The following is a 25,335-nucleotide window of genomic DNA, read 5'->3' as shown; positions in this document are numbered from 1 at the left end:
TCCGGGCTGTGACTAGACAGCTGGCCAGATGCGCTCTGTGTAAAAAACAGACCCGCTCAGAAGAGCACAGAGAGCGGGACTGGAAAACAGTATTTTTTAATAAAACTTTGCAGGCAATATTAGGTTATATAACTCTAGCACTAATATAATGTTATATAATTCTGCACTATGTGCCGAATTATATTACATTATTTTCTATGTTTACTGTCCCTTTAAATAAATAAAACAAAATGACATTCTTAATATTTGAAAATCCTTTGTTGTGCATGGGCATTACCACAATTAGGGGTTTCTACCCAAGTGATGCTTTGCCATGTCTTTAATGTCTTAAATTGCTAATTGTTTGTGGCTTCATATTTGTCTTTGGCAAGTGAAATGCATGTTCAGTTGGGTTGAGGTCAGGTGAATGACTCGGCCATTGAAAATATTCTACTTATTTGCCTTGAAACGCTCATTGGTTGCTTTGGTAGTATGGTTTGGGTCATTGTCTATCTGTGCTATTAAGTGACGATTTGCAACTATCATTGTAGACTTTGACAATGATACCCTTACCTCCTGGTTCTTTATTTGATTAGATGTAGTAAAGGTTTTTTTCCACCAATTAAATAATTTTGAGAGAGATATAGATAGATAGATAGATAGATAGATAGATAGATAGATAGATGGATAGATAGACAATACAGATAGACAGACACACAGATACTTTCTTTGTGTGGAAAGTCCATAGCTTTTTGCTTTTTATATTATATAAGCCAGATATCTAAAAAAAACTGTTTTTACTCTCTGAGAGAAGACAGCTAGTGGTTTTGTTTGTCAATATGTGTAATGGATTCTAATGGTTAGGCCTGTATCATTGTGAGAGACTTGGGTTAGTAGATAGAGAAGAGATTTAGGTCCTTATTCAAAATCAAGCGATATTGCAAACTCATGGCAAAATCTTTATCAAAAATTCAAGCCACTATTTACAATCAACCAGTCCCACTCCCATTTGATATACGCAGCTCTTTGGAGGAAGCATAAAACCCATATCGGTGCACTGCAAGGCCTTGTATGTCAGACGTTTGAGTTTGGTCTTTGAGTATACTGGAAGTCTGTGAGGCAACTGCAAGATGGCAGCAGCAAATAATAAAGGATGAATTCATTATAAATTGAAGTGGGACAGTCAGCTGAAAGAATGATCAATTTGCAGTGGTTTAAGGTAGTAATATACAGCAAAAATCCTTTAAAGTGTTGTATGTGTATAAAGTCTGAATAGCTCTATATTCAAGAATAAATATACTGTCTTGCTCTCCCAATTAATAATGGAAGATAAATGCTCTGTAAAGCTGAACTTTGCAGTGTGTACAAGTTGCACAGAAAGAATAAGAGCAGCATGAATTTAAAGTGAAAGTCAATCATAGCATTTCACAAACGCTAGGATTTACTATTGAAACAAATAAAGGGGACTTTCATTCATGAAGTATAAGATACTTCATGCAAAAAGCTCCTTTATTTGTTTCAAACGATCGCCGCTCTGAGCTGCTAAGGCAGGCCACAGCAGAACCAACGTAATGCAAGCGGTGCTTACCCCCTTCGTGCTGTAACGACCTCTTCTGCATTGCTTCAGCGTTTCTTCGGCATGTGCACACTGTCTGACATCCCATCCGGCAGTACACAGGAGCTCGGAAGTGCGTCTCTGTCCCAGACGTCACAGTAACAATAACATGTGTAATCCTAAAATAGATCCGGCTAACTGTGTAACAAAGTCCAAAAACAAAGATTTATTCAAGAATACAGTGCATTAAAAACAAAAGTAAAGGACAATAGATAGAGACCATTCAAAAGAATGGTCATAATAGGCAGCAAAGGCAGAACTCTGTTTTGCTAAGAGGTGACGTTTTCACCTCTTAGCCAATAGCCGTGCGGTAAATCCAGCTTGGCGCCCTTGGGAGCCGGATTTCACTCATGCTATTTGCTAGGGTTGACTTTCACTTTAAGGGACATAAAATTCGATTTTAAAATTTAAAAGTAGTGGATTTAATTTGTCTAGGAGCATTTTGAAACACATTTGAGAAAAGTTGCCATAAGTTCTGTCTTTTCTTGCACCTGATTATCCCATACATGCTCTGTGGCACACCAGTTACAGGTTCTAAATGTTTAAAGGGACATTCTAATGCAAAAATAAAATGATCTAAAGGGACAGTATAGTGGACAAATTACAGGCTCTAATTTTGTTTGCCAATTACATGCTCTACTGAAGAGCTCAGTGACTGTAAATGTGGCATTGATAGTTTGTGAAATTTCTGCCCGGTCAACTGTAAATTCTGTTATCGTGAAGTGGAAGCATTTCAGAGAATCAACAGCCCAGCCATTAAATGGGATAGCCCCAAAAAACATAGGCCTAGATTTAGAGTTGGGCGGTAGCCGTCAAAACCAGCGTTAGAGGCTCCTAACGCTGGTTTTTACCGCCCTCTGGTATTTGGAGTCAGTCAGGAAAGGGTCTAACGCTCACTTTCCAGCCGCGACTTTTCCATACCGCAGATCCCCTTACGTCAATTGCTTATCCTATCTTTTCAATGGGATCTTTCTAACTCCGGTATTTAGAGTCGTGGCTGAAGTGAGCGTTAGAAATCTAACGACAAAACTCCAGCCGCAGAAAAAAGTCAGTAGTTAAGAGCTTTCTGGGCTAACGCCGGTTTATAAAGCTCTTAACTACTGTGCTCTAAAGTACACTAACACCCATAAACTACCTATGCACCCCTAAACCAAGGTCCCCCCACATCGCCGCCACTCGATTACATTTTTTTAACCCCTAATCTGCCGACCGCCACCTACGTTATACTTTTGTACCCCTAATCTGCTGCCCCTAACACCGCCGACCCCTATATTATATTTATTAACCCCTAACCTGCCCCCCACAACGTCGCCGCCAGCTACCTACACTTATTAACCCCTAATCTGCCCAGCAGACCGCACTGCTATTATAATAAAGTTATTAACCCCTAATCCGCCTCACTCCCGCCTCAATAACCCTATAATAAATAGTATTAACCCCTAATCTTCCCTCCCTAACATCACCGACACCTAACTTCAAGTATTAACCCCTAATCTGCCGATCGGAGCTCACCGCTACTCTAATAAATGTATTAACCCCTAAAGCTAAGTCTAACCATAACCCTAACACCAGGTACAATAGCTATTAAATAGTTAAGAACTATTTAATAGCTAAAATAGTTAAAATAATTACAAAATTACCTATAAAATAAATCCTAACCTAAGTTACAATTAAACCTAACACTACACTATCAATAAATTAATTAAATAAAATACCTACAAATATCTACAATTAAACCTAACACTACACTATCAATAAATTATTTAAATACAATATCTACAATTATCTACAATTAAACCTAACACTACACTATCAATAAATTAATTAAATACAATATCTACAAATAAATACAATGAAATAAACTAACTAAAATACAAAAACTAAAAAAGAACTAAGTTACAAAAAATAAAAAAATATTTACAAACATTTGAAAAATATTACAATTTTAAACTCCTACTCTAAGCCCCCTAATAAAATAACAAAGCCCCCCAAAATAAAAAATGCCCTACCCTATTCTAAATTAAAAAAAGTTCAAAGCTCTTTTACCTTACCAGCCCTGAACAGGGCCCTTTGCGGGGCATGCCCCAAAGAATTCAGCTCTTTTGCCTGATGGAATCAGCCAATCAGAATCAAGTTCAATCCGATTGGCTGATCCAATCAGCCAATCCGATTGAGCTCGCATTCTATTGGCTGATCGGAACAGCCAATAGAATGCGAGCTCAATCTGATTGGCTGATTGGATCAGCCAATCGGATTGAACTTGATTCTGATTGGCTGATTCCATCAGCCAATCAGAATATTCCTACCTTAATTCCGATTGGCTGATAGAATCCTATCAGCCAATCGGAATTCGAGGGACGCCATCTTGAATGACGTCATTTAAAGGAACCGTCATTCGGCGAGTAGGCGTCGGTTGAAGAGGATGTTCTGCGTCGGCTTGGAAGAAGATGGCTCCGCTCCGCTCCAGAAGAAAGAAGATTGAAGATGCGGCTTGATAGAAGACTTCATCCCGATGATGGACTTCCGACTTCAGCCCGATGATGGATTTCTTCAGCCGCCGCTTGGATCCAGACTTCAGCCCGAGGATGGACGTCACTCTTCAGCCCCCCGCTTGGGCTTGGATCAAGACTTCCGAGGACCGATCGGTGAACCTGGTATGGTGAAGATAAGGTAGGAAGATCTTCAGGGGCTTAGTGTTAGGTTTATTTAAGGGGGGTTTGGGTTAGATTAGGGGTATGTGGGTGGTGGGTTGTAATGTTGGGGGGGGGGTATTGTATGTGGTTTTTTTACAGGCAAAAGAGCTGAATTCTTTGGGGCATGCCCCGCAAAGGGGCTGGTAAGGTAAAAGAGCTTTGAACTTTTTAAATTTAGAATAGGGTAGGGCATTTTTTATTTTGGGGGGCTTTGTTATTTTATTAGGGGGCTTAGAGTAGGTGTAATTAGTTTAAAATTGTTGTAATTTTTTCAAATGTTTGTAAATATTTTTTTATTTTTTGTAACTTAGTTCTTTTTTATTTTTTGTACTTTAGTTAGTTTATTTCATTGTAGTTATTTGTAGGTATTGTATTTAATTAATTTATTGATAGTGTAGTGTTAGGTTTAATTGTAGATAATTGTAGATATTGTATTTAAATAATTTATTGATAGTGTAGTGTTAGGTTTAATTGTAACTTAGGTTAGGATTTATTTTACAGGTAATTTTGTAATTATTTTAACTATTTTAGCTATTAAATAGTTCTTAACTATTTAATAGCTATTGTACCTGGTTAAAATAAATACAAAGTTGCCTGTAAAATAAATATTAATCCTAAAATAGCTATAATATAATTATAATTTATATTGTAGCTATATTAGGGTTTATTTTACAGGTAAGTATTTAGATTTAAATAGGAATAATTTATTTAATAAGAGTTAATTTATTTAGTTAGAATAAAATTATATTTAATTTAGGGGGGTGTTAGGGTTAAAATTAGCTTTAGGGGTTAAAAAATTGATTAGAGTAGCGGTGAGCTCCGATTGGCAGATTAGGGGTTAATACTTGAAGTTAGGTGTCGGCGATGTTAGGGAGGGCAGATTAGGGGTTAATACTATTTATTATAGGGTTATTGAGGCGGGAGTGAGGCAGATTAGGGGTTAAAAACTTTATTATAATAGCGGTGCGGTCCGCTCGGCAGATTAGGGGTTAATAAGTGTAGGCAGGTGGAGGCGACGTTGTGGGGGGCAGATTAGGGGTTAATTAATATTATGTATGGGTTGGCGGTGTTAGGGGCAGCAGATTAGGGGTACATAGGGATAATGTAAGTAGCGGCGGTTTACGGAGCGGCAGATTAGGGGTTAATAATAATATGCAGGGGTCAGCGATAGCGGGAGCGGCAGAATAGGGGTTAATAATTGTAAGGTTAGGGGTGTTTAGACTCGGGGTACATGTTAGAGTGTTAGGTGCAGACGTAGGAAGTGTTTCCCCATAGAAAACAATGGGGCTGCGTTAGGAGCTGAACGCGGCTTTTTTGCAGGTGTTAGTTTTTTTTCAGCTCAAACAGCCCCATTGTTTTCTATGGGGGAATCGTGCACGAGCACGTTTTTGAAGCTGGCCGCGTCCGTAAGCACCGCTGGTATCGAGAGTTGAAGTTGCGTTAAATATGCTCTACGCTCCTTTTTTGGAGCCTAACGCAGCCATTCTGTGAACTCTCAATACCAGCTGTATTTAAAAGGTGCGGCCAGAAAAAAGACAGCGTTAGCTACGCACCCCTTTGGCCGCAGAACTCTAAATCTAGGCGATAAAGAGCGGGACCATTGAGTGATGAAGCACATAGAGCATAAAGATAACCTATCATCTGTTGCATTACTTAGTACCGAGTTCCAAACTGCTTCTGGAAGCAACAGCAAGACAAGAAATGTTCATCTGGAACTTCATGAAATGGGTTTCCATGGCCTAGCAGTGGTTCACAAGCCTCACATAATCATGTACAATCCCAAGTGCCAGCTGGAGAAGTGTAAGCACACGACCACTGGATTCGAGAGCAAAGGAAACTTGTTCTTTGGAGTGATGGGATGAATCACGCTTCTCTATCTGGAAGTCTGATGGAAGATTCTGGGTATAGAGAACACTACCTACCAGAATGCATAGTGCCTTCTGTAAAGTTTGGTGGAAGAGGGATAATGGTCTTGGGCTTTTCCGGGTTTTTAAGGCTTGAGCTAGGCTCCATAGTTACAGTGAAGGCTCATCTTAATGCTGCAGGATACAGAGACATTTAAGACAATTGGGTGCACAGACACACTCTAAAATCTTGTGGAATATCTTCTCAGAAGAGTTGCGTCTGTTATGGCTGTAATGGGGAGGGCAACTCCATATTAATGCCCATGTTTTTTTATTTGGATGTTCAACAAGCTCATATAGATGTGATGGTCAGGTGTCCACATACATTTTGAAATATAGTGTATCTACAGATCTGCTCGTTTCCTCTCAGGCAGCTTCTATCCCCCTCCCTTGTCACTTTTTGCTCTATTTCCTCTTTGTCTCCTATGTAGTACATATTATTAATTAAAGGGACAGTAAACACCTTGAAATTATAATATAAAATGCTTAATTACACAGTAAAAAAAACTTTGCAATATACTTTAATGATTTATTTTGCCCCCCGTTCATGTAATTTAAGTCTGGGAAATTATGCATTATCCAGTATTGAAAGAGCACATGACAGGCCTCACAAGCAATGGTGATGTTGTTAACGCAATGGCAGTGACAAGCCCTGTCGTCTCCAGAGATAAGCCCTGATTGGCTCCTTCAAATAAGGAAAGTAGTGGGTGGGGTTTTACAGCTGGAAAACAGTTGCAGCATACAAAGTGTTAATCTGTTCTAATATAGTTCGGATTCTGCTGATATGCTAATCTAATGTATGGACAATTACAGAAAGATGTTTTAAATACTGAAGGGTAATGATATGTGTAAAAACATAGAAACTAAACTATTTCATAAGCCACTCCAGGCCAATACCATTCTCCATGCAAGAAGTGCCCATCCCAAACACACAGGTTTTGGCCTTATAAAGGGAGAATATATCAGACTGAAGCGGAATTGTTCTGATAATCTTGTCTTTGAAAAAGAGAGTATAAGACTTAAAGATAGGTTCATAGCTCGATGCCATAGGCAAGAAATAATAGATAGGGCTATCAATGAGGTTAAACTCCTGGAAAGGAGTGACCTTTTAACTGACTCTACCGAGACGTAGACATAACAGAGACAGTCTAATTTTCATTACTGCTTTTAGTCGACAATATGGACAGATTGTCAATGTAATCAAGAAACATTTACCTATTCTAAGAGGAGACAATGATCTCCATGACCTGGTTAAAAAGGGCTGCTGCTTTGTACCCAAATGTAATGGTACATTGGGCAATTACCTATCACCAAGTATGGTAAATGCCAAAGGTACGAATTCAGGCACTTGGTTAAAATGCAAAGGTCACTATAAGTGTGGCTTAACCAATTGTAAAGCCTGTGGACACGCTTTGGTGTCAAAGCAATTTCAGTCACAGGTCACACACAAAGTGTACGACTTTTCCAGCTGTACCAACTGCAGGAACACACTATGTAGTTTATTTGATAAACTGCATAGACTGTAGGATGCAGTATATTAGTATGACCACCAGGGAGGTGCGTGTTCGAATTAGAGAGCACTTAAATGATATATATTAACATCTACACATTGTTCAGCTTTAGCAACACACTTTATAGACAAACATGATTGTCAAGTTGTATCATTCAAGTGGCTTGTAATCGACAAAATTAGGGTACCTCATAGGGATGGCAATATTGATGTCCTTTTGTTAGAAAAGAAGCTTTTTGGAATTTTACCTTACAGACTAGGTTGCCACTAGGCTTCAATACAGAGACTGACATCATGAATGTATGGAAATAATCTGTAAACTCATAAATAGGTGATATATATACTTATATCTACCTAGAATAAATGGGTTATACTTATACAGGGAGTGCAGAATTATTAGGCAAATTAGTATTTTGACCACATCATCCTCTTTATGCATGTTGTCTTACTCCAAGCTGTATAGGCTCGAAAGCCTACTACCAATTAAGCATATTAGGTGATGTGCATCTCTGTAATGAGAAGGGGTGTGGTCTAATGACATCAACACCCTATATCAGGTGTGCATAATTATTAGGCAACTTCCTTTCCTTTGGCAAAATGGGTCAAAAGAAGGACTTGACAGGCTCAGAAAAGTAAAAAATAGTGAGATATCTTGCAGAGGGATGCAGCACTCTTAAAATTGCAAAGCTTCTGAAGCGTGATCATCGAACAATCAAGCGTTTCATTCAAAATAGTCAACAGGGTCGCAAGAAGCGTGTGGAAAAACCAAGGCGCAAAATAACTGCCCATGAACTGAGAAAAGTCAAGCGTGCAGCTGCCAAGATGCCACTTGCCACCAGTTTGGCCATATTTCAGAGCTGCAACATCACTGGAGTGCCCAAAAGCACAAGGTGTGCAATACTCAGAGACATGGCCAAGGTAAGAAAGGCTGAAAGACGATCATTACTGAACAAGACACACAAGCTGAAACGTCAAGACTGGGCCAAGAAATATCTCAAGACTGATTTTTCTAAGGTTTTATGGACTGATGAAATGAGAGTGAGTCTTGATGGGCCAGATGGATGGGCCCGTGGCTGGATTGGTAAAGGGCAGAGAGCTCCAGTCCGACTCAGACGCCAGTAAGGTGTAGGTGGAGTACTGGTTTGGGCTGGTATCAGCTTGTGGGGCCTTTTTGGGTTGAGGATGGAGTCAAGCTCAACTCCCAGTCCTACTGCCAGTTTCTGGAAGACACCTTCTTCAAGCAGTGGTACAGGAAGAAGTCTGCATCCTTCAAGAAAAACATGATTTTCATGCAGGACAATGCTCCATCACACGCGTCCAAGTACACCACAGCGTGGCTGGCAAGAAAGGGTATAAAAGAAGAAAATCTAATGGCATGGCCTCCTTGTTCACCTGATCTGAACCCCATTGAGAACCTGTGGTCCATCATCAAATGTGAGATTTACAAGGAGGGAAAACAGTACACCTCTCTGAACAGTGTCTGGGAGGCTGTGGTTGCTGCTGCACGCAATGTTGATGGTGAACAGATCAAAACACTGACAGAATCCATGGATGGCAGGCTTTTGAGTGTCCTTGCAAAGAAAGGTGGCTATATTGGTCACTGATTTGTTTTTGTTTTGTTTTTGAATGTCAGAAATGTATATTTGTGAAAGTTGAGATGTTATATTGGTTTCACTGGTAAAATTAAATAATTGAAATGGGTATATATTTGTTTTTTGTTAAGTTGCCTAATAATTATGCACAGTAATAGTCACCTGCACACACAGATATCCCCCTAAAATAGCTATAACTAAAAACAAATTAAAAACTACTTCCAAAACTATTCAGCTTTGATATTAATGAGTTTTTTGGGTTCATTGAGAACATGGTTGTTGTTCAATAATAAAATTAATCCTCAAAAATACAACTTGCCTAATAATTCTGCACTCCCTGTATATATATATGTCCAATATTAACCTATAGAGCAAAGTAAGGAATTTGAGTTATTTTTGATTATAATACCAATATTACCCATCACTAAATATATGGATCTCCAAAATGGTTTTATATAGACTTTTTAGTAATATACCTTATCAAACTATTGAGAACATTGTGTAGAAAGTAAATTTACTATATATGTTTATCTATTTTACAGCCTAGTTGTACTTAACTCCCTATATAGTGAAGAGGGTTTTGGTTCTAAATAGGTTAAGTTTGTCCGGCCCCTGAACTCTCCTGTGTTTATCTCTTCACCAATCAGAGTAGCTGAACACCTTTAAAATAATGCAGGTGTGTAATAGAACATTAGGCTTCCAAAACGCGTCAAGCCATCCTTCGTACTTGCAAGTGTGATTTAATGTTTGCTTTTTTTATCCATGTTTAATAAATATATATTTCGTGCATCTTACCTGAGCTCCGCTGTTCTTTTGTTTTCTGCTTAAATACTGTCATGCCTGGAGTCTTCAGCTTGCTGGGCCATTTGATTGCTGTTGTGCCGCTTGTGATCTTTAGCTGCTACCTAGTTTTTCTTGGGGTTTTTTTTCTTTCTAGAACCCTTTGTAGAACAGCCCTTTCCTGTTTTCTTTGCCGATTTGTTGAGCTAGTCTCTGGGTGTGAGTAGTTTAATACTCCAGTGTATAACTTATTGTCTATTTTCCTGATTATCTGCTTGCCTGCTGTTTTTGTACTTCGTCTGCCAGATCTGGATTTTGACCCTTTTCTTGTGACCTGTTTATGCCTTTTGGCTACTGATTCTGATTTTATTCTGCCAGCTCTGGATTTTGACTGTCTGACTACTCCTTTGGATACCCTTTTGCACTGTTCCGGGGTCCAAGTCTGGACTACTATTTAAATAGCCTGTCAGTGTTATTCGGATACCTGAGTGTCTCTCCACCTGACGCCAACTAGCGGCCAGGAAATAGGGAGACTACTTTCTGTTGCTCATAGCCTGACAAATACAAGGTGTTTACAGCCCCTTTATTGTGTTAATATATGACCTGGTTGTATGGGTATCATATCCTATGAGAATATAAAAAAGTACATACATCTGTGTTAGAAAATCATTTTATAATGGTTCCAATGAAGATTAGGGTGTCCCTACACAACAAAATAAAAAAGAAACAGCTAAGGATAAAGCAGGCAGATTTACTTCTGTTTTTGTATTGATGTAACCAGTCTCTCATCATGTTAAACTCATTTATATAATAACACAGAATTTGCCGTTTTTTTGCCTCAGAATAGAGTTGTTTGACCTTGCAAAACAGCAGTAAAGTGATCAAGATCATCCGGACACTGCTAATTTCCTCTGGGTATATTAACAAATGGTGTTATTAGGCAGAAGTGTATTAATTATGAGATAGAGCTGCTCAGTTGAGAATGGACTTAACTAATGTTTCCGGCGCTGTTCCTTATGCATATTCTCTATAGATTCATATTAAGCTTCAAGCAGTCTAAGCTGGACAGAGTCATTTTACTAAGCTGAAATTAATGCAATCCTAAAATTATCCTTTTGCAAATAATGATTCTAGTTAGTTTGCTTCAGATAATTGTTTTCAAGAGGTTGCGTTTGAACAGGGGATTTGATTATAAGAATCAGCCAACCAAATTCTGTTGGTCAAAGAAAATATTCCAAATAAATTAGTATAATTTTAATACTTTTTGTTTTAATTTATATACAATGTGCGTCTGTTTATCAAAAACACACAGTAAACTATGAGCTGATCACAGTCTTGTGTTTTGGTTTTGTTTCCGTTAGATAAAGATTTCTGAACTTTAGACAGTATTGTCAGTGTGTTTTGTGTTTCTGTCATTAATACCACACAAGTTCAAAATTGTTACCTCCCAAAAACATCAAAAAATAATTATCCGTGTTGTTAATCTCGCAATTTCATATAAAAAAAAATCAGCTTCACAGGATTAGCAATAAACAAATTAGCAGTTTCAGGGGTTTAACAATTACATAACAGGATGATGGGCTTGTATGTTTATTAATCCCTTTTAATAGTGTGTAGTGATGCTGATAGTTGACAGGTGTGCAGTTAACCTGCTGTGCGCCAAAACCAGAGATATTTGTGTATGGTATTTTCAAGGGATTTGAGTGAGAGCATTATAAGCATAACTACAGTTGCATATACCTAATAATCAGGATATGCTAAATAAAAAAAGGCACTGAAATTGAAATCCAGATAGATAACAAAAAAATGTTTAACTCCAAATATCAAGGGGATGGAAACTCCCCAGATAAGATCCAAAGACGCCCCACAGGTTCACCATAGGTAATCTTTTACAAAATAAGAAAACAAGGGGGGTGTATCATAGTATATGACATGTGAGATGTTAAACCAAGTAGAACACTTTCAACAATACTCACATGGATTTCAGCACTAAAACATTCAGGCTGATTGTTCTGAGCACCCAGCTGTCTCACTCCGACAACTGTTACAACAATATCAAGGAAAAAATGATACCTGTGAAAATGATTTATTAAAATACATAAAAGCATATACAAGTATAACCACAGCATATATCAACAAAGGCTGTGAAATTACTTAAAAACAAACTCAGCAACGCGTTTCTCGGCTACCATTTTATTTTGATTTCCTTGGCAGCAGGATTGAAGAGCACTCATTGTTATACTTGTAAATGCTGCTTTACAATTAGTAAGAAATAATTACGCTTTCATTCCAACTGAATCTATTTGTGTATCTTGGGAATAATTTAAATGGAGAAGGAATATATGCCTTTAATTTTATGAATCACTAATATCCTTTAAAACAAAATGCACTTTTAGCAAAAACAAAAAAGTGTGCGTTTGTTATATTGTATTAAAGGGACATTATACGCTACATTTCAAATGTAAAATGTTTATTTAAGGGAAATAAACAGCATCACAATATGCATTCATTATTTTTCTTTCTGCCTGCTTTTGCTATAAAATTCCTCTGAAATGTGTTTCTCCATTATACCTAAATATGGTGATGAAATTTACCTAAATCTGCAACATTCTACACAGTGATTGGTTCGCTTGGAGCACTGGCACATTGATGTTTGTTCCTAATTGGTCACAGCAAAGGAGGAAAAGAACATTAATTCATCCAGACTTTTCAAGAAAGTTATACCTTAATTTCTCTTGATTTGCAAAAATGTGTAAATTCTGTTAACAAATCGATAATATTAAATTATTTATTTTGCAGTGCAGTGCTGTTATGTGTTATGGCTTTAATGTACCTTTAAGGGAAGTACATAAGTAGCAAATGAGGAGGCTTACAGGCATACTACAATAAGGGCAATAAAAATCTAAATAAAAGATTTATATTTAAAACAGTGTGGGGCAAACACATTAAAAGGACATTGAAGTCAAAGTTAATCTTTCATGATTCAGATTGAGCCTGCAAAATGCTTCCTAATTCCATTATAAAATTGTGCACATTGTTTTTATACTAATACTTTCTGATGCACCAGCTTCTACTGAGCGTGTGCAGGAGTCCACAGTGTATACATATATGAGTCTGTGATTGGCTTATAGCTGTCACATGATGGGGAATATAAGGAAATTTTGAAATGTGTCAGAAAAAAAATTACTTCTCATTTGTTGCCTTTTTTTATGCACTTATTCATTTAATGGTCCGCTAACCCTGAAATTGTTCATATCAGTATCACAAGTTCCAAAATTCTTTTCAATTGGTCCAGTCGGCCTTTAGGTTTAGTAGAATATAATGAATACATAGCAACATAAGTTGCTAATGAACAATGTTAAAAAAAAATTGGAATGTGAAATCCATTACACCAACTAATGGTCGGGTCTCATGTTTTAACAATGTGTTCCAAATGTGTTATGAGATTATTTACTTGTTAAAAATGTTTTCAAATATAAGGATGCTTAACCCTTTGAGTGCTAAGCACTTTCCCACCTGGGTGCTAAGGTGATTTAAGTTTTTCATGATCCACAAGACTTACACCGTTGGAAAGGTTAGGCGATTACCTTTCCCGCGGTGGATCTTGGGGGTCTGTAGCTACTTACTTGCCTGAAAAACAGATGTCTAAGCAGCATGCCCCCTTTCCCTATACTTTGTATTGTACATTTTTAATAAAGTTGTGCGGTGACGTCATCACATCATTGCGCGTGACGTCACTGTGCAAAACATGAAGCCCCGGCGATGCCTTTCACTATGCAGGGCCGATCGCCGGGGTAGGAGCGGGTGGGAGCCCCCAGATCTCCCTCAAGGTGGGAGAGTGCTAGTGACGGCTCTGAGCCGTTGTTAGCACCAGAGTGGGAAACTCTGTGATGGCTCAGAGCCGTCGTTAGTACTGAAAGGGTTTAATAAACAACATTAGTCAGTGGACTACATTCATGGACGCCTATTACGCGCCAAACATTTTCTTTTTTTAATTCAAACAGAGCATAACATTTTAAAAAAGTTTCCAATGTACTTCTATTATCAAATTTGCTTTTTTCCCATGATATTCTGTGTTGAAGAGACACCTAGGTGGGTGGTGCCATATAGTGCTCTTGCAAATGAATGACATTTATGCAAAACTGCTACCATATAGTGCTTCAGAAATGGGCATGCTCCTAAGCATAAGTCCCTGCTTTTCAACAAAAGATACCAAGAGAAAATAAAATGTGGTAATAGAAGTAAATTGGAAAGTTGTTACAAATTGCATGTTGTATCTGAATCACGAAAGAAAAATGTTAGCTTTCATATCCCTTTAATGAAGAGCTGTGTTAAGGTTAGATCACCTTCAAAATTCATAGAGGGGGAGTTCTGCCATTAAGTTGTGTTAAGTGTGCCATAACATATCTTGTGACACTAGCAATATGGAAAAGCACTAATTACACGTATGACTATTCACATCTGTATTTGTAAGGTAAAGTAGTTTTGCTGGATAGAACGAGAACCGTCTCATAAACTTCGCACCCAAGAGGTTGGCCTCGGGTGTACTAAATGTATGGTCATGGTTTCTCATGTAAACCCTAATCAATCATGAAGATTCATAGGGGCCGAATTATCAAGGGCCAAATGGCCCCTGATCCCCATGTTGCTGCACGAGCCTTAAGGATCTCCGAAAATAGCAGTTAAGAAGCAGCGGTCTTAAGACCGCTGCTCCTTAACTAGTCCGCCTGCTCTGAGGCTGCAGACATCAATCCACCCAATCCTATACGATCGGGCTGATTGACACCCCCTGCTAGCGGCCGATTGACTACAAATATGCAGGGGGCGGCATTGCACAAGCAGTTCACAAGAACTGCTTGTGCAATGTAAAATGTCGACAGCGTATGCAGTCAGCATTCAGCGATGTCTGTCAGACATGATGCGCAGACCATTAATAAATCAGTCCCAAAGACTCCATTTCCATTGTGAAGTATCTTTTTTTTTTTTAATACTTTATTTATATCCAGCAATGAAAACAGACATCACAAATATGTCTTCAAATCTTGCAAAATTAGATAACATTGTTGACATAAATAAAATATTACAATAATCATTTTTGGTGAACAGTTGAAATAATATATCATACAGATATAACTACTGCAAGATACCTTCTACAAATATAGCTACAACAATCTGACATTTCTGTATTGTACATCCATATTTCTAGAATTTTATGTTCTTTTTTTTCTTTTCTCGTCCATACAAACTTAATTTTTATATTCAAAAAAAGCCATTGCGAAGTCTCTAATCTCGTGGTTGTATCTCGCCCCCTGCTGGCGGCCCATTGGACGCGAGTCTGCAGGGGGCGGTGTTGCACCAGTAGCTCTTGTGAACTGCTGGTGCAATGCTGAAAACGGCGGGCGTATTGCTCGCCGTATTCAGCGAGGTCTGGCGGACCTGATCTGCACTGTCGGATCAGGTCCGCCAGACTTTCTTAAATAGGTGCCATAGGATGATTATTTCCAGTAAAACCTTTCTGTATAATGTCTTTGCCATCTCTTCATTTTTCTGTGTTTACTCTCTCCCTCTTCCTACTTTCAACCCCCAAGTGACTTTGGGGGACTTTACAAACAATAAACATAACCACATAATATAATTGATAATTCTTACTCTTACATTGGGTGCTTCTAACTCTTAGTGATAGCAAAGGTCCCTTAACCTCTATGGGTGCCAACCTGCCCAGCTCACAATGGTCGAACTCATCAAGTGTATCGAGAAGGCCTTGCTGTTCATGAAGTCTAAGTGATAAGATGCAGAGATCCTGTAGTTTGAGTTTCCTAAAGCTATTTTGCAGCTAGTAATTAAGACCCACTTATTTATTTTACCATTCATCTACTCTCCCGCTTTCACCGGTGATGTAGTTTCATATAAATGTCCAGTCTATTTGCAACTCTCCCCTTAACTGTGCCTCCAATAGGTAGTCTGTGTTTCTCAGGGGGTAGAGAATTCTTTTTGTATGTTCTCACCCAATTGCTGTAAGTACAGTCCCTACTTTTTCATGAAGTGTGGTGTTCTTCCTTGCATGTCTCTTAGGGTGTCCTGTTCATGTGTCATTTGTTTCTGAATGGTGAGTTTCAATTGTATTAAGGTAGGCGTCTTGCTATTTAGCCAGTTCTGAAAAATCATATTTCTAACTTGAAGAACTACATTATATACTAATGACTTGACCTGTTTGGGGATCTTTTTAGAGGGAGACAGAAACACTATCATTCGAGGGGAACATTCCATCTCCAGATGTAGTGTGGAGTTTAACCAGTGCATCACCATGCCCCAAAATTTATATCGTTTTGGGCATTTCCAGATCATGTGTGATAGATCAGCTTCATGTTTGAAGCATCTCGGACAGTTTCCGGTTGCCTGGGGAACCCATTTTTTATATATCTTTAGTGTGATGTAAGCTCTTTCTAGGAGTCTAGTATGTGATTCTCTTGTGCTGGCTGCAAGGGTGGCTACTCGTTTTTGAATGCTGTGTTGGACTGTTTCTTTTGAGATTTCTTCTCCTAGCAATTCAGTCCAACCCTCACTGATGTGTGTCAGAGTATCTGCATTAGTGCTGTCAATGAGTGCTTTTATATGTTGGTGAAATGGTGGTGGAACCTTGAGCAGTCATGGTAAGTAGTTTGTATGTCTGTAAATGTTTTAAAACTGGGTTCCAGTTTCTCCAAAGCTTGTGATATTGAAGTTAATCCCTTTCCTTTCCATACCTGGAAAACTTTTCAATGTCAATTTTCAGTGTCAATGCCTGCTGGAAACTCAGGGTTCCCTTGTAAGGGAAGGAATTTTATGATCTGGTGATTGAATTTCAATTTCTTACAGGTTTTTCTCCAAACCAATAATCGCTGATGCATTAAGGGATAGGTGTTAAGAAGTTTGTTTAGTTGATGGTGCGTCATGTCTGGTATTGCACTGAGTGATCACGGTTTAATTATTTGTTCTTCTAAGTCAAGTATGGTAAAATGATTTTGACCCGTTAACCAGTCGAGGAAATATTTCACTTGGGCTGCCCAGCTATAGTATTCCGGGTGTGGCACCGCCATGCCCCCCGAGTCAACTGAGACTGTCATTCTGCGTGTGTGGATTTTTTGTTTGGTGTTTTTCCATATGAAGGAGAACAATGATTTGTTTAAGAGTTTAAGGTCTGATTAGTGAATAATTTCCGGTATCATTTGAAATAGGTACAGTATTTTAGGGAAAATAATCATTTTGTTGAATCCTACTCTTCCCAAGATAGATAGGGGTGCTTTGTCAATTTAGTCATTAAGTCTTGCATGTCTTTGATTATAGGTTTGTAATTTAGCTGGTACCATTCTCTAGGGTTGGCCGAAAGTTTAATCCCTAAGTAAGTGAAAGAATGCTTTATTATTTTAAAATTGTAAGGAAATGTAGAGGAGGGTCTTTGTGAATGGAGCCATGTTAAGTCCGATTTATCAGTGTTAATTTTATAGCCTGATATACTTCCAAATTGTTCAATAATGTGCATAATTTTGGGTAGGTTTGACTTTGGGTTTTGGATATATAATATCATATCGTCCAAGAACAAAGACAGGTGGCACCGTATCTTGTCCATTTTAAGGCCTTCTGTGTCATTACGAATCTTGATGGCTAAGGGCTCTATAGACAAATCAAATAGTAATGGAGATAGTTACCCCTTCTGAGTGGGAATGATTGGGTGGATTCTCCATTAATTAAGATTGATGCTTGTGGATTGGAAAAGAGAGCTTTGAACATCTGTGCGAAAAGGACTTTTATGCCAAACCTGTCTAAAGAGGTGGTCCCAAAGGACCCTGTCAAAAGCCTTTTCAGCATCGACTAGCAGAGCACATGTGTCTGGTATTCTTTTTCCGGCCAGTTGTCATGGCTATTCCAAAAGTGAGTTAATATGAGTTGAAGTTTTCTAATGTTGGTCACTGAGGACCATCCCTTGACAAACCCTGTCTGATCCTCATGGATTAAGGAGGGTAGTTCATTGGCCAGCCTGTTTTAGTTAATATTTTATAATCTGTGTTCATAAGCGAGATTGGGTGGTAGGACTCAGGAAAAAGTGGATCTCTGTTGGCTTTAGGTATAACACAAATTTGTGCTTCTGTGAAATATTGGGAGATATTAGCTGTACCTGTCATTATCTTATTGTATAAGTTTTTGAGGGTGGGTGCAATTTCTTTCTGTAATATCTTATAAAATTCCCCTGGGAGACCAGTGGGACCCAGGGCTTTTTCTAGTGGAAGTTCTTTCAGTGGTTTTATTGTTTCCTGGATCAAAATGGGTGCATTTAAAGTCTGTAAGTTATTCTCAATAATCTTTGGATGATTTAATGTGTGCCAAAAAAGGGGTTCATTGAGAGATATCTACTGTCTGATCTTAGTATAGTGCTGTGTAGTATTCTTTGAATGTGTTTTGAATTGCCCTGGTGTGCACTGTATTGTTATTTTTGATGGCAGTTATACTTTTGTTTGGTTTTGTGAGTTTAGTGATTCTGGCTAGTAGTTTGCCTGTTTTGTTTCCGTGTCTGTAGTATTTGGCCTGCAAAGCACTCATAGTCCTTATAGATTCTTGCTTTAGCGCCATGTCTCTTTGTGCTTTTGTTTCTTTGTATTTCTGTCTAGTCAAGTTGTTAGGATTTCTCAGGAATTTGTTCCTGGCATTTAGCACCTGTCTCAATAGAGTTTCTTCTGTCGTCTTTTTTTTTTTTATATACATTCCCGTCACGTTGGAGGTAATTACCCCTCTTAGCACTGCTTTTTCTGCCTCCCAGTGTAGCAAAGCATTTCTCTGTGTTGTTGATTGATAGAGTCGTATACCTCCCATTACCCTATCAAGTGTCGTTTGAGGTTTTGGTCACAATATAAGTATGTCGGAAAGGACCAGAAAGGTTACCAGAAAGGAAGGCACTTCTGATAAGACAAAAAAAAAAAAGTTAAAAAAAGAAAAAGGAAATTATGTCAATAATATGGCTTAAACTTGTTTTAAACAAGATAACAGAATAACAATCCAACAAACAGTAAACAGCAGATCAACTAGTTTACAGTTTTCCCTCAACAGCCCTCCCCCCTATTGTAAAGGATATTTGTTCAATGGGTCTAGCCCCTATGTGGAGTAGGTGACCCTTCATAGTTGGTTTTAAACTTTGTTAGGACCTAAATAGTCCTTCTGCAGCTTTTGTCCACTTTACTCCAGGATTCATTTCAGGTTCCCTGTTCTTCTTCTTGGTCTTCATGCAGCGGTCGGTCTTCTTTTTGTCTTTTTATCTAAAAACATTTGCAAGTGTCTTGGTGTTTCAAAATTTTTTTGACCTGTTGGTGTTTGAAGTTGTAGGCGAGCCGGATATAGTAGGGCTATTGATTCCCCTTGATCCATTAATACTTTGCAGTAAGAAGAGAATTCCCTGTGTCTCGTAGCCACCTCCGCTGAATAGTCCTGAAACATGTAGATTCTCTTTTCTTCATAGGTAATCACTGGTGTTTGCCTGTATGCTCATAGCAGTAACATTTTATCTTTGAAATGTAGGTATCCAATCATTTTTTATTTGACGTGGGGCTGCATTCTGCACATGTGGTTGGGCTGCACTGCCTATTCGATGTGCCCTTTCTGCGCTGCATGGGATGTTTGTTTGAGCAACTTTGAGAAGGTTTGGAGTGTGGTTTCCGCAAAATCTAATAAGGCTGTAGAGGAAAGAGATTCAGGCAGTCCCACTATGCAAATGTTGTTCCTCCTTGATCTGTTCTCTAAATCATCAAATCATCTAGCTTTAGTTGCAGCAACTTATTTTGTTTTTAGAGGCTAGTGATGGAATTAGTGGTTTCTCTCTGTCTGTCTTCTCCCTCGGCCACTGTCCCCAGTCTCGCTGAGAAAGATTTGAAATCTGTAGATAGAGTATCTAGGCCTGTCTGGAGTTGTTCGATCTTAGGTAAGAATAGTGCAGACAGCTGTGTTACTATTGGGTGAGTGTCTTGCATTGCTACGTCTGTCGTTTCCATCTGTGCAGTGTGTACAGCTTGTAATTCCGCTTAGTGATTATGGCGTTTATCTGCTCCTTTTTGTTTCCCAGAAATTCTGTCGATTTTTTTATTGTAAAGGGAATAGTACTTTTGCATGCAGGCTAGGCAGATTTGTCAGCAGGCGGTAGTTTATAAAAGAAAATCAGTGTCCCAGATTGGCTGTATGTCAGTAGGTTTATAGTTTAGTTAAGGGTCTTTGAGAATTGGGGGGGGAGGCTTCAGGCTTCTTTTTTAATGTGCCATTTTTGTTACAAGGTTATTCCTCAGCCTGAAAATGTTGTCTTTTCGTAGCTTTTATATTGTATATCTTCCTTATGGGTCCAGAACACACTTTTTCCCCTCTCATTATCTGCTCATTAGTGATGTGTCACGTAGCTGCAGTGCATTTAATGCGCTTAGGGTACAGTACACTTTGCTGTCAGATTGTGTTGTTTATCTGCCCCAAAATGTCTCTATATTGGATTGGCTTTCCTCTTTCGATTCTACTTTTGTGCGCCCCTGCACCGCAGATCTGTCATGTGTATGAGACAGACTGCAATTAATGCTGCATGTTTTCTTTTTTATGTTTACAAGATGGCGGCCGCACTGAAAGCAATGTGCGTGTCAGCCCCTTCACCCTTACTACCTGGGCAATCTGTGGCTTTGCTGGGGACTTCTCTAACTGGAGCAAATAGGGATTTACCCTACCAGTATATGCCTGAGGTCTGGAGTTGGGAGCGGATACAGTACCTCCTGTTATGCCGCTTCTCTTCTCCTACTATAGGCACTTCAGTGGGGGAGCCAAAGTTTGGGGCTCCTTGCTGAACAGTGCCAGACAGGTTCCGCTTTCCCCCTGTCAAGGCTTGGTAGCTCTGGGGGTCCTTTATGCGCCCACCGGAAGTGGAATTGTTAAAGAGTTTTTTGTTCTTTCCCCCCCCCCCATATGTTTGTTGTGCAGGGTTTGAAGGGGTTTTCGTGATCTGGTATACATGAGATGTAATTTAGCTCTTAAAATTGAGCAATTTCTAATTCTAAGCGCTTGGAATGCACCTGCTGACTTCTCAAAGTGAACCCTGCTACATATATGTACCTATTTGACTTTATCAGATAACAGCTGCAAAACAAAACACTTTATACTAACATTATGACAGTGGCTAACCTTGTTGTCTGTGGTCTAAAGCCCAGATTGGATTCTCCAAATAAGGCAAATGGTGGGTGGAGTTTGGCTATTAAAAAGTAATTGCTGTAAAAAGGATGGTAATTTGTCTTAAAAATGTTAAGACTTGGCTGATATGTTATTTTATTGCTTTTAGAGGTTGCAAGATGAATGTGGCTCCTTTGATAATAATTTTGCTGATCTAGCAACTTGCATTGTATTAAAGGGACTTAAGTCAAAATTAAACTTTCATGATTCAGATAGAGCAACAATTTTAAACAACTTTCCAATTTACTTCCATTAACAAAATGTGCACAGTCTTTTTATATTTACACTTTTTGAGTCACCAGCTCCTACTGAGCATGTGCAAGAGTTCACAGAATGTACGTATCTGCATTTGTGTTTGGCTGATGGCTGTCACATGATACGGGGGAGTGGAAATAGACATAATTGTAATTTGTCAGACAAAAAATTACTACTCATTTTAAGTTTAGACTGTGGGGCTGAATTATTTCTCATTTTAATTTTAGACTGTGGGGCCACACAGCAGTTATGAAGCAGCGGTCTAAAGACCGCTGCTCCATAACTTGTTCGCCTGCTCTGAGCGGCGGACATCAAGCCGGCTGATCCTATACGATCGGGCTGATTGACACCCCCTGCTAGCGGCGGACATGATACACTACATTGTATTATACACTTTAATAAATCGGCCCCTAAGTGTTTTTGTATTGTCTTTTTATCATGCATTTGTTGATTATGCAAATCTACTGTATTTACTGGTCCTTTAAGCAGTGGTTACAAATATCTTTAATTTCAATTTTTTTGGAATATTGTTGAAAGTTTCTTCAGTGAGATTTAGTTTCAGCAGTTTTATTGAATCTTTTTCTAAGTCTCAGATGATGTTTTATTGAATGAAAATGAGCTTAAATCCAATATTGTTTCATTATATTATCTTGACAACACTACTCGTTTTGGACAACTCCAGAAAAATAATTGTATCTCTAATCGTACCAGATAAATCTTGGCATCATTTTTTTACACCACTTAGCACTGGATATTTATTATGTGAATTTAAAGTGAAGGTCCATTTTGCTGAATTAGTGCCCGGTTTTTAATACACCTATTAAAAACAAGGGAACTTTAATTAATAAAAATTGACATTTCACTGTTTTCTTCAAAAATGTACCTTTTAATCCTGGCAGCCGCTCCAGCACTTCCTCCGCTCGTCGTTTGCTGGTCCAAAATGACGAATCCGGCTTCCTCCAATCACAGCGTTGCATCAGGCAAAGATTCCCCTGGGGGGGAAGCTGTGATTGGAGGAAGCCCGATTCATCATTTCTGACGTCTGCAGAGGCTTCCGACGGCCGGGGGAATCGCTGGAGCGGCATTCAGGATCAAAAGGTAAGTTTTTGAAGAAAACAGTGAAATGTCAATTTTGATGAATTAAAGTGCCCTTGTTTTTAATAGGTTTATTAAAAACCGGGCACTAATTCATCAAAATGGACCTTCACTTTAAGGTAATTTTTGCTGAAGAATTTCACACACAAAAACAACAATATACTCAAAGGCTTACAAGGCAAACATTTTAAATTGTTAAATGGGACAACTTTTTGACACTTTATAATACTGGTGGCCTCACAGGTCCTGTAATAAGTGGGAAATACTACAGAAAAAGTAAAGCATTATGGAAGAATAAGAGCGTAAAACATCATTAATATTAATTAATTATTAATATAAAGTATAATTAGGACTGAAAACTTATGAAGGAATAGAAGAGAATATGAGAATCTAGAGGAAGAGACTAAAAAATAACAAAATCTTGTGAGTGTGACGTGCTGCTTTGTTATGAAGCACATACCCAAGTCATGTTATTGACTTGAGCTTTCAATTTCACTATTAACTTGTGAGAAATAAGTTCCTAATCAAATAAGTCCAAAAATATTACAGGATGCAAAGCCACATTTCCTAATTTTAGGACTTCCAGATGGTGACCCAGCCTTGGTACTTGTCTTGCAAACTCATCACAATTTTAGCAATACATTGCACAAAGCAATCCCAAGGCTGCACTTGCAGATCATCTGTTTAATTGAGATGAAGAGGTTAAATTGGTTCTCAGAGAATACTAACCAATGATGGAGAGCACCACCAAATAATTAATTTGATCTTTAATGAAACAGCTGTCCGTCGAAATGGGTCTGTTGACTTCACACAGCCCTGTCTTTGCTATACCCTCAGCACGTCCCTGCCAAGCTGTGTGCCACCTATAATATTGCAGGACAACAGTTTTTTAGCTTGATAGGATTGCAAGGAACTGGTTGTGAAATGGAAGGATAAAGAAACGGCAACAAAAAACATATTACTTTCCATCAAGAGAGTACAATGTGAAAAACATATATTCTTGTTAATATACATTTGTTTATAAATATGTTTTGAATGTGCCGTATTTGTACATTATAGTCTTGAAATGAAAACAGCTCTGGGATTACATAGGATAAAACACAACGTAAATATCTAAGGGAGCAACATTTGCTTTTCTTTAAAAACCACAGAGTTATGAACAGTTGTCCTTTGTTCTGTGTTTTAAGAAGTGTTTGAATCTAATGCTTGAAATTCTCTGCAATATTTAAATCTTGTTCTTTCACGTGTGACTGAAAATGTAGAAGATACGTGGTCATATTAACCAGTTGTCCTTACTGTCTAAGATCTGTGAAAAGACCTGGGCTGTTTCTCATTAACCAGGTCATAGTGCATATGCAGGGAGCTCCTAGCCTCATTGTGCAAAGCAAATAAAAAATGTGATCTCATTAAAGGGTCACTATAGTGGAAAAGTTACACACTCTAATTTATTAGAACATATAATTTTTGCATTACTAACGCTAGAACTCTTTGTGTTTAATGTCCACAATGGGGTTAAACACATGGTTAAAGTTCAGCTCAGGAGCCTTAGAGCACTACAGCTCCCAAGCTGAACACCACTGCCGCTGCCAATATGCTAACCAACTGTTTCCTGCTTCGGACTAGCAGTCCTCTGCGGCTCCTAAGCAAGAGTGTATGTGCTTAACCACAGCAACCAGTGCATGTCATTTTCCCACAACATTCTCCCTTTAATCTAATAACTAAGTATTTGGTGCTAAAAAGTTACTGACTGGCATCTCATACAGCCCTTACAGTTGTATATAATACTATAACTGATAACAAAGAACAGCAAAGTGAATAGAGAAACCATTAACAAAGCCCATAGGGGCTCTGGGAGCTTAGCTAGACAATTCATACAAGACATAATGCATTTGTATATCTGTGTGCTTTTATACAGAGCCACATTGCATTCACTCCCCATCCTCACTCAACATGATGAATAAAGCCAATACAGCCCGGTACAGACATATTTTCAGTCTCTCTGCATTTACCTTTGTATTTATTAAGTGCATTTTATTCTTCAGTGATAAATAAACCATCATAAAAAAAACCTCTTGAGGATCCCATCTTTTTATACAACAGAACCCTTATTTTTTGTAAGAACTCAGCTCAGTTAGAAACCCCAGAGCCTGCTGCTTCAGAAGACAAAACACAATGACCTGGTGTGGTCAAGAACAGGACAGGACCACTACAGAACAGGCCTTTATGGAGGCATATTAGAGACAGGGTTGCCAAGTGTTCTCTGCTTAAAGGGACAGTAAACACCATGTATTGTGATGCTATAGAATAACATATCAGCCAAGTGTAAACGTTTTTAAAGAAAATGAACATCCTTTTTACTGCAGTTGTTTTTCAGTAGCCAAACTGCACCCACCATTTGCCTTAATTGGAGCAGCCAATCTGGGCTTTAGTCGTCAGACAAGAAGGCTAGTCATGGTCATTAGTATAACGTTCATTGTTTTTCAGTTGTTATCAGTTAAATCCAATTAGGGACAGATATGTAGTAGAGTTAGCCATGAGAAGTCAGCAGGTGCATTTCAAGTTCTGAGAAATAGAAATTGCTCAAATGTCAGGACAATAGTGAAAGTATATTGCAAAGCTGTTTTCTTACGCATAATATTTTATATAAAAATCCGAAGGTGTATTAAACGACTCAAATTACACAAAGCGGCAGGCC

General features: G+C 38.5%; 1 protein-coding gene across 1 annotated transcript in view; it reads left to right on the top strand.

Annotated features, from left to right (window-relative positions):
* Positions 1-6,145: 6,145 nt before the first annotated feature.
* Positions 6,146-25,335, top strand: part of HS6ST2 (heparan sulfate 6-O-sulfotransferase 2) — a 44,710-nt gene continuing 25,520 nt past the window's right edge. The window contains exons 1-3 of the mRNA XM_053714678.1: positions 6,146-6,189; positions 7,363-7,523; positions 24,556-24,616. Coding sequence (XP_053570653.1) covers positions 6,146-6,189; positions 7,363-7,523; positions 24,556-24,616 — 266 coding nt within the window. The remainder of the gene's footprint in view (positions 6,190-7,362; positions 7,524-24,555; positions 24,617-25,335) is intronic.

This window comes from Bombina bombina, chromosome 1, assembly GCF_027579735.1.
Source record: "Bombina bombina isolate aBomBom1 chromosome 1, aBomBom1.pri, whole genome shotgun sequence".
NCBI classification, from domain to species: domain Eukaryota; kingdom Metazoa; phylum Chordata; class Amphibia; order Anura; family Bombinatoridae; genus Bombina; species Bombina bombina.
The sequence above is the reverse complement of the archived record's forward strand: the minus strand, read 5'-3'. Positions and strand labels throughout refer to the sequence as shown.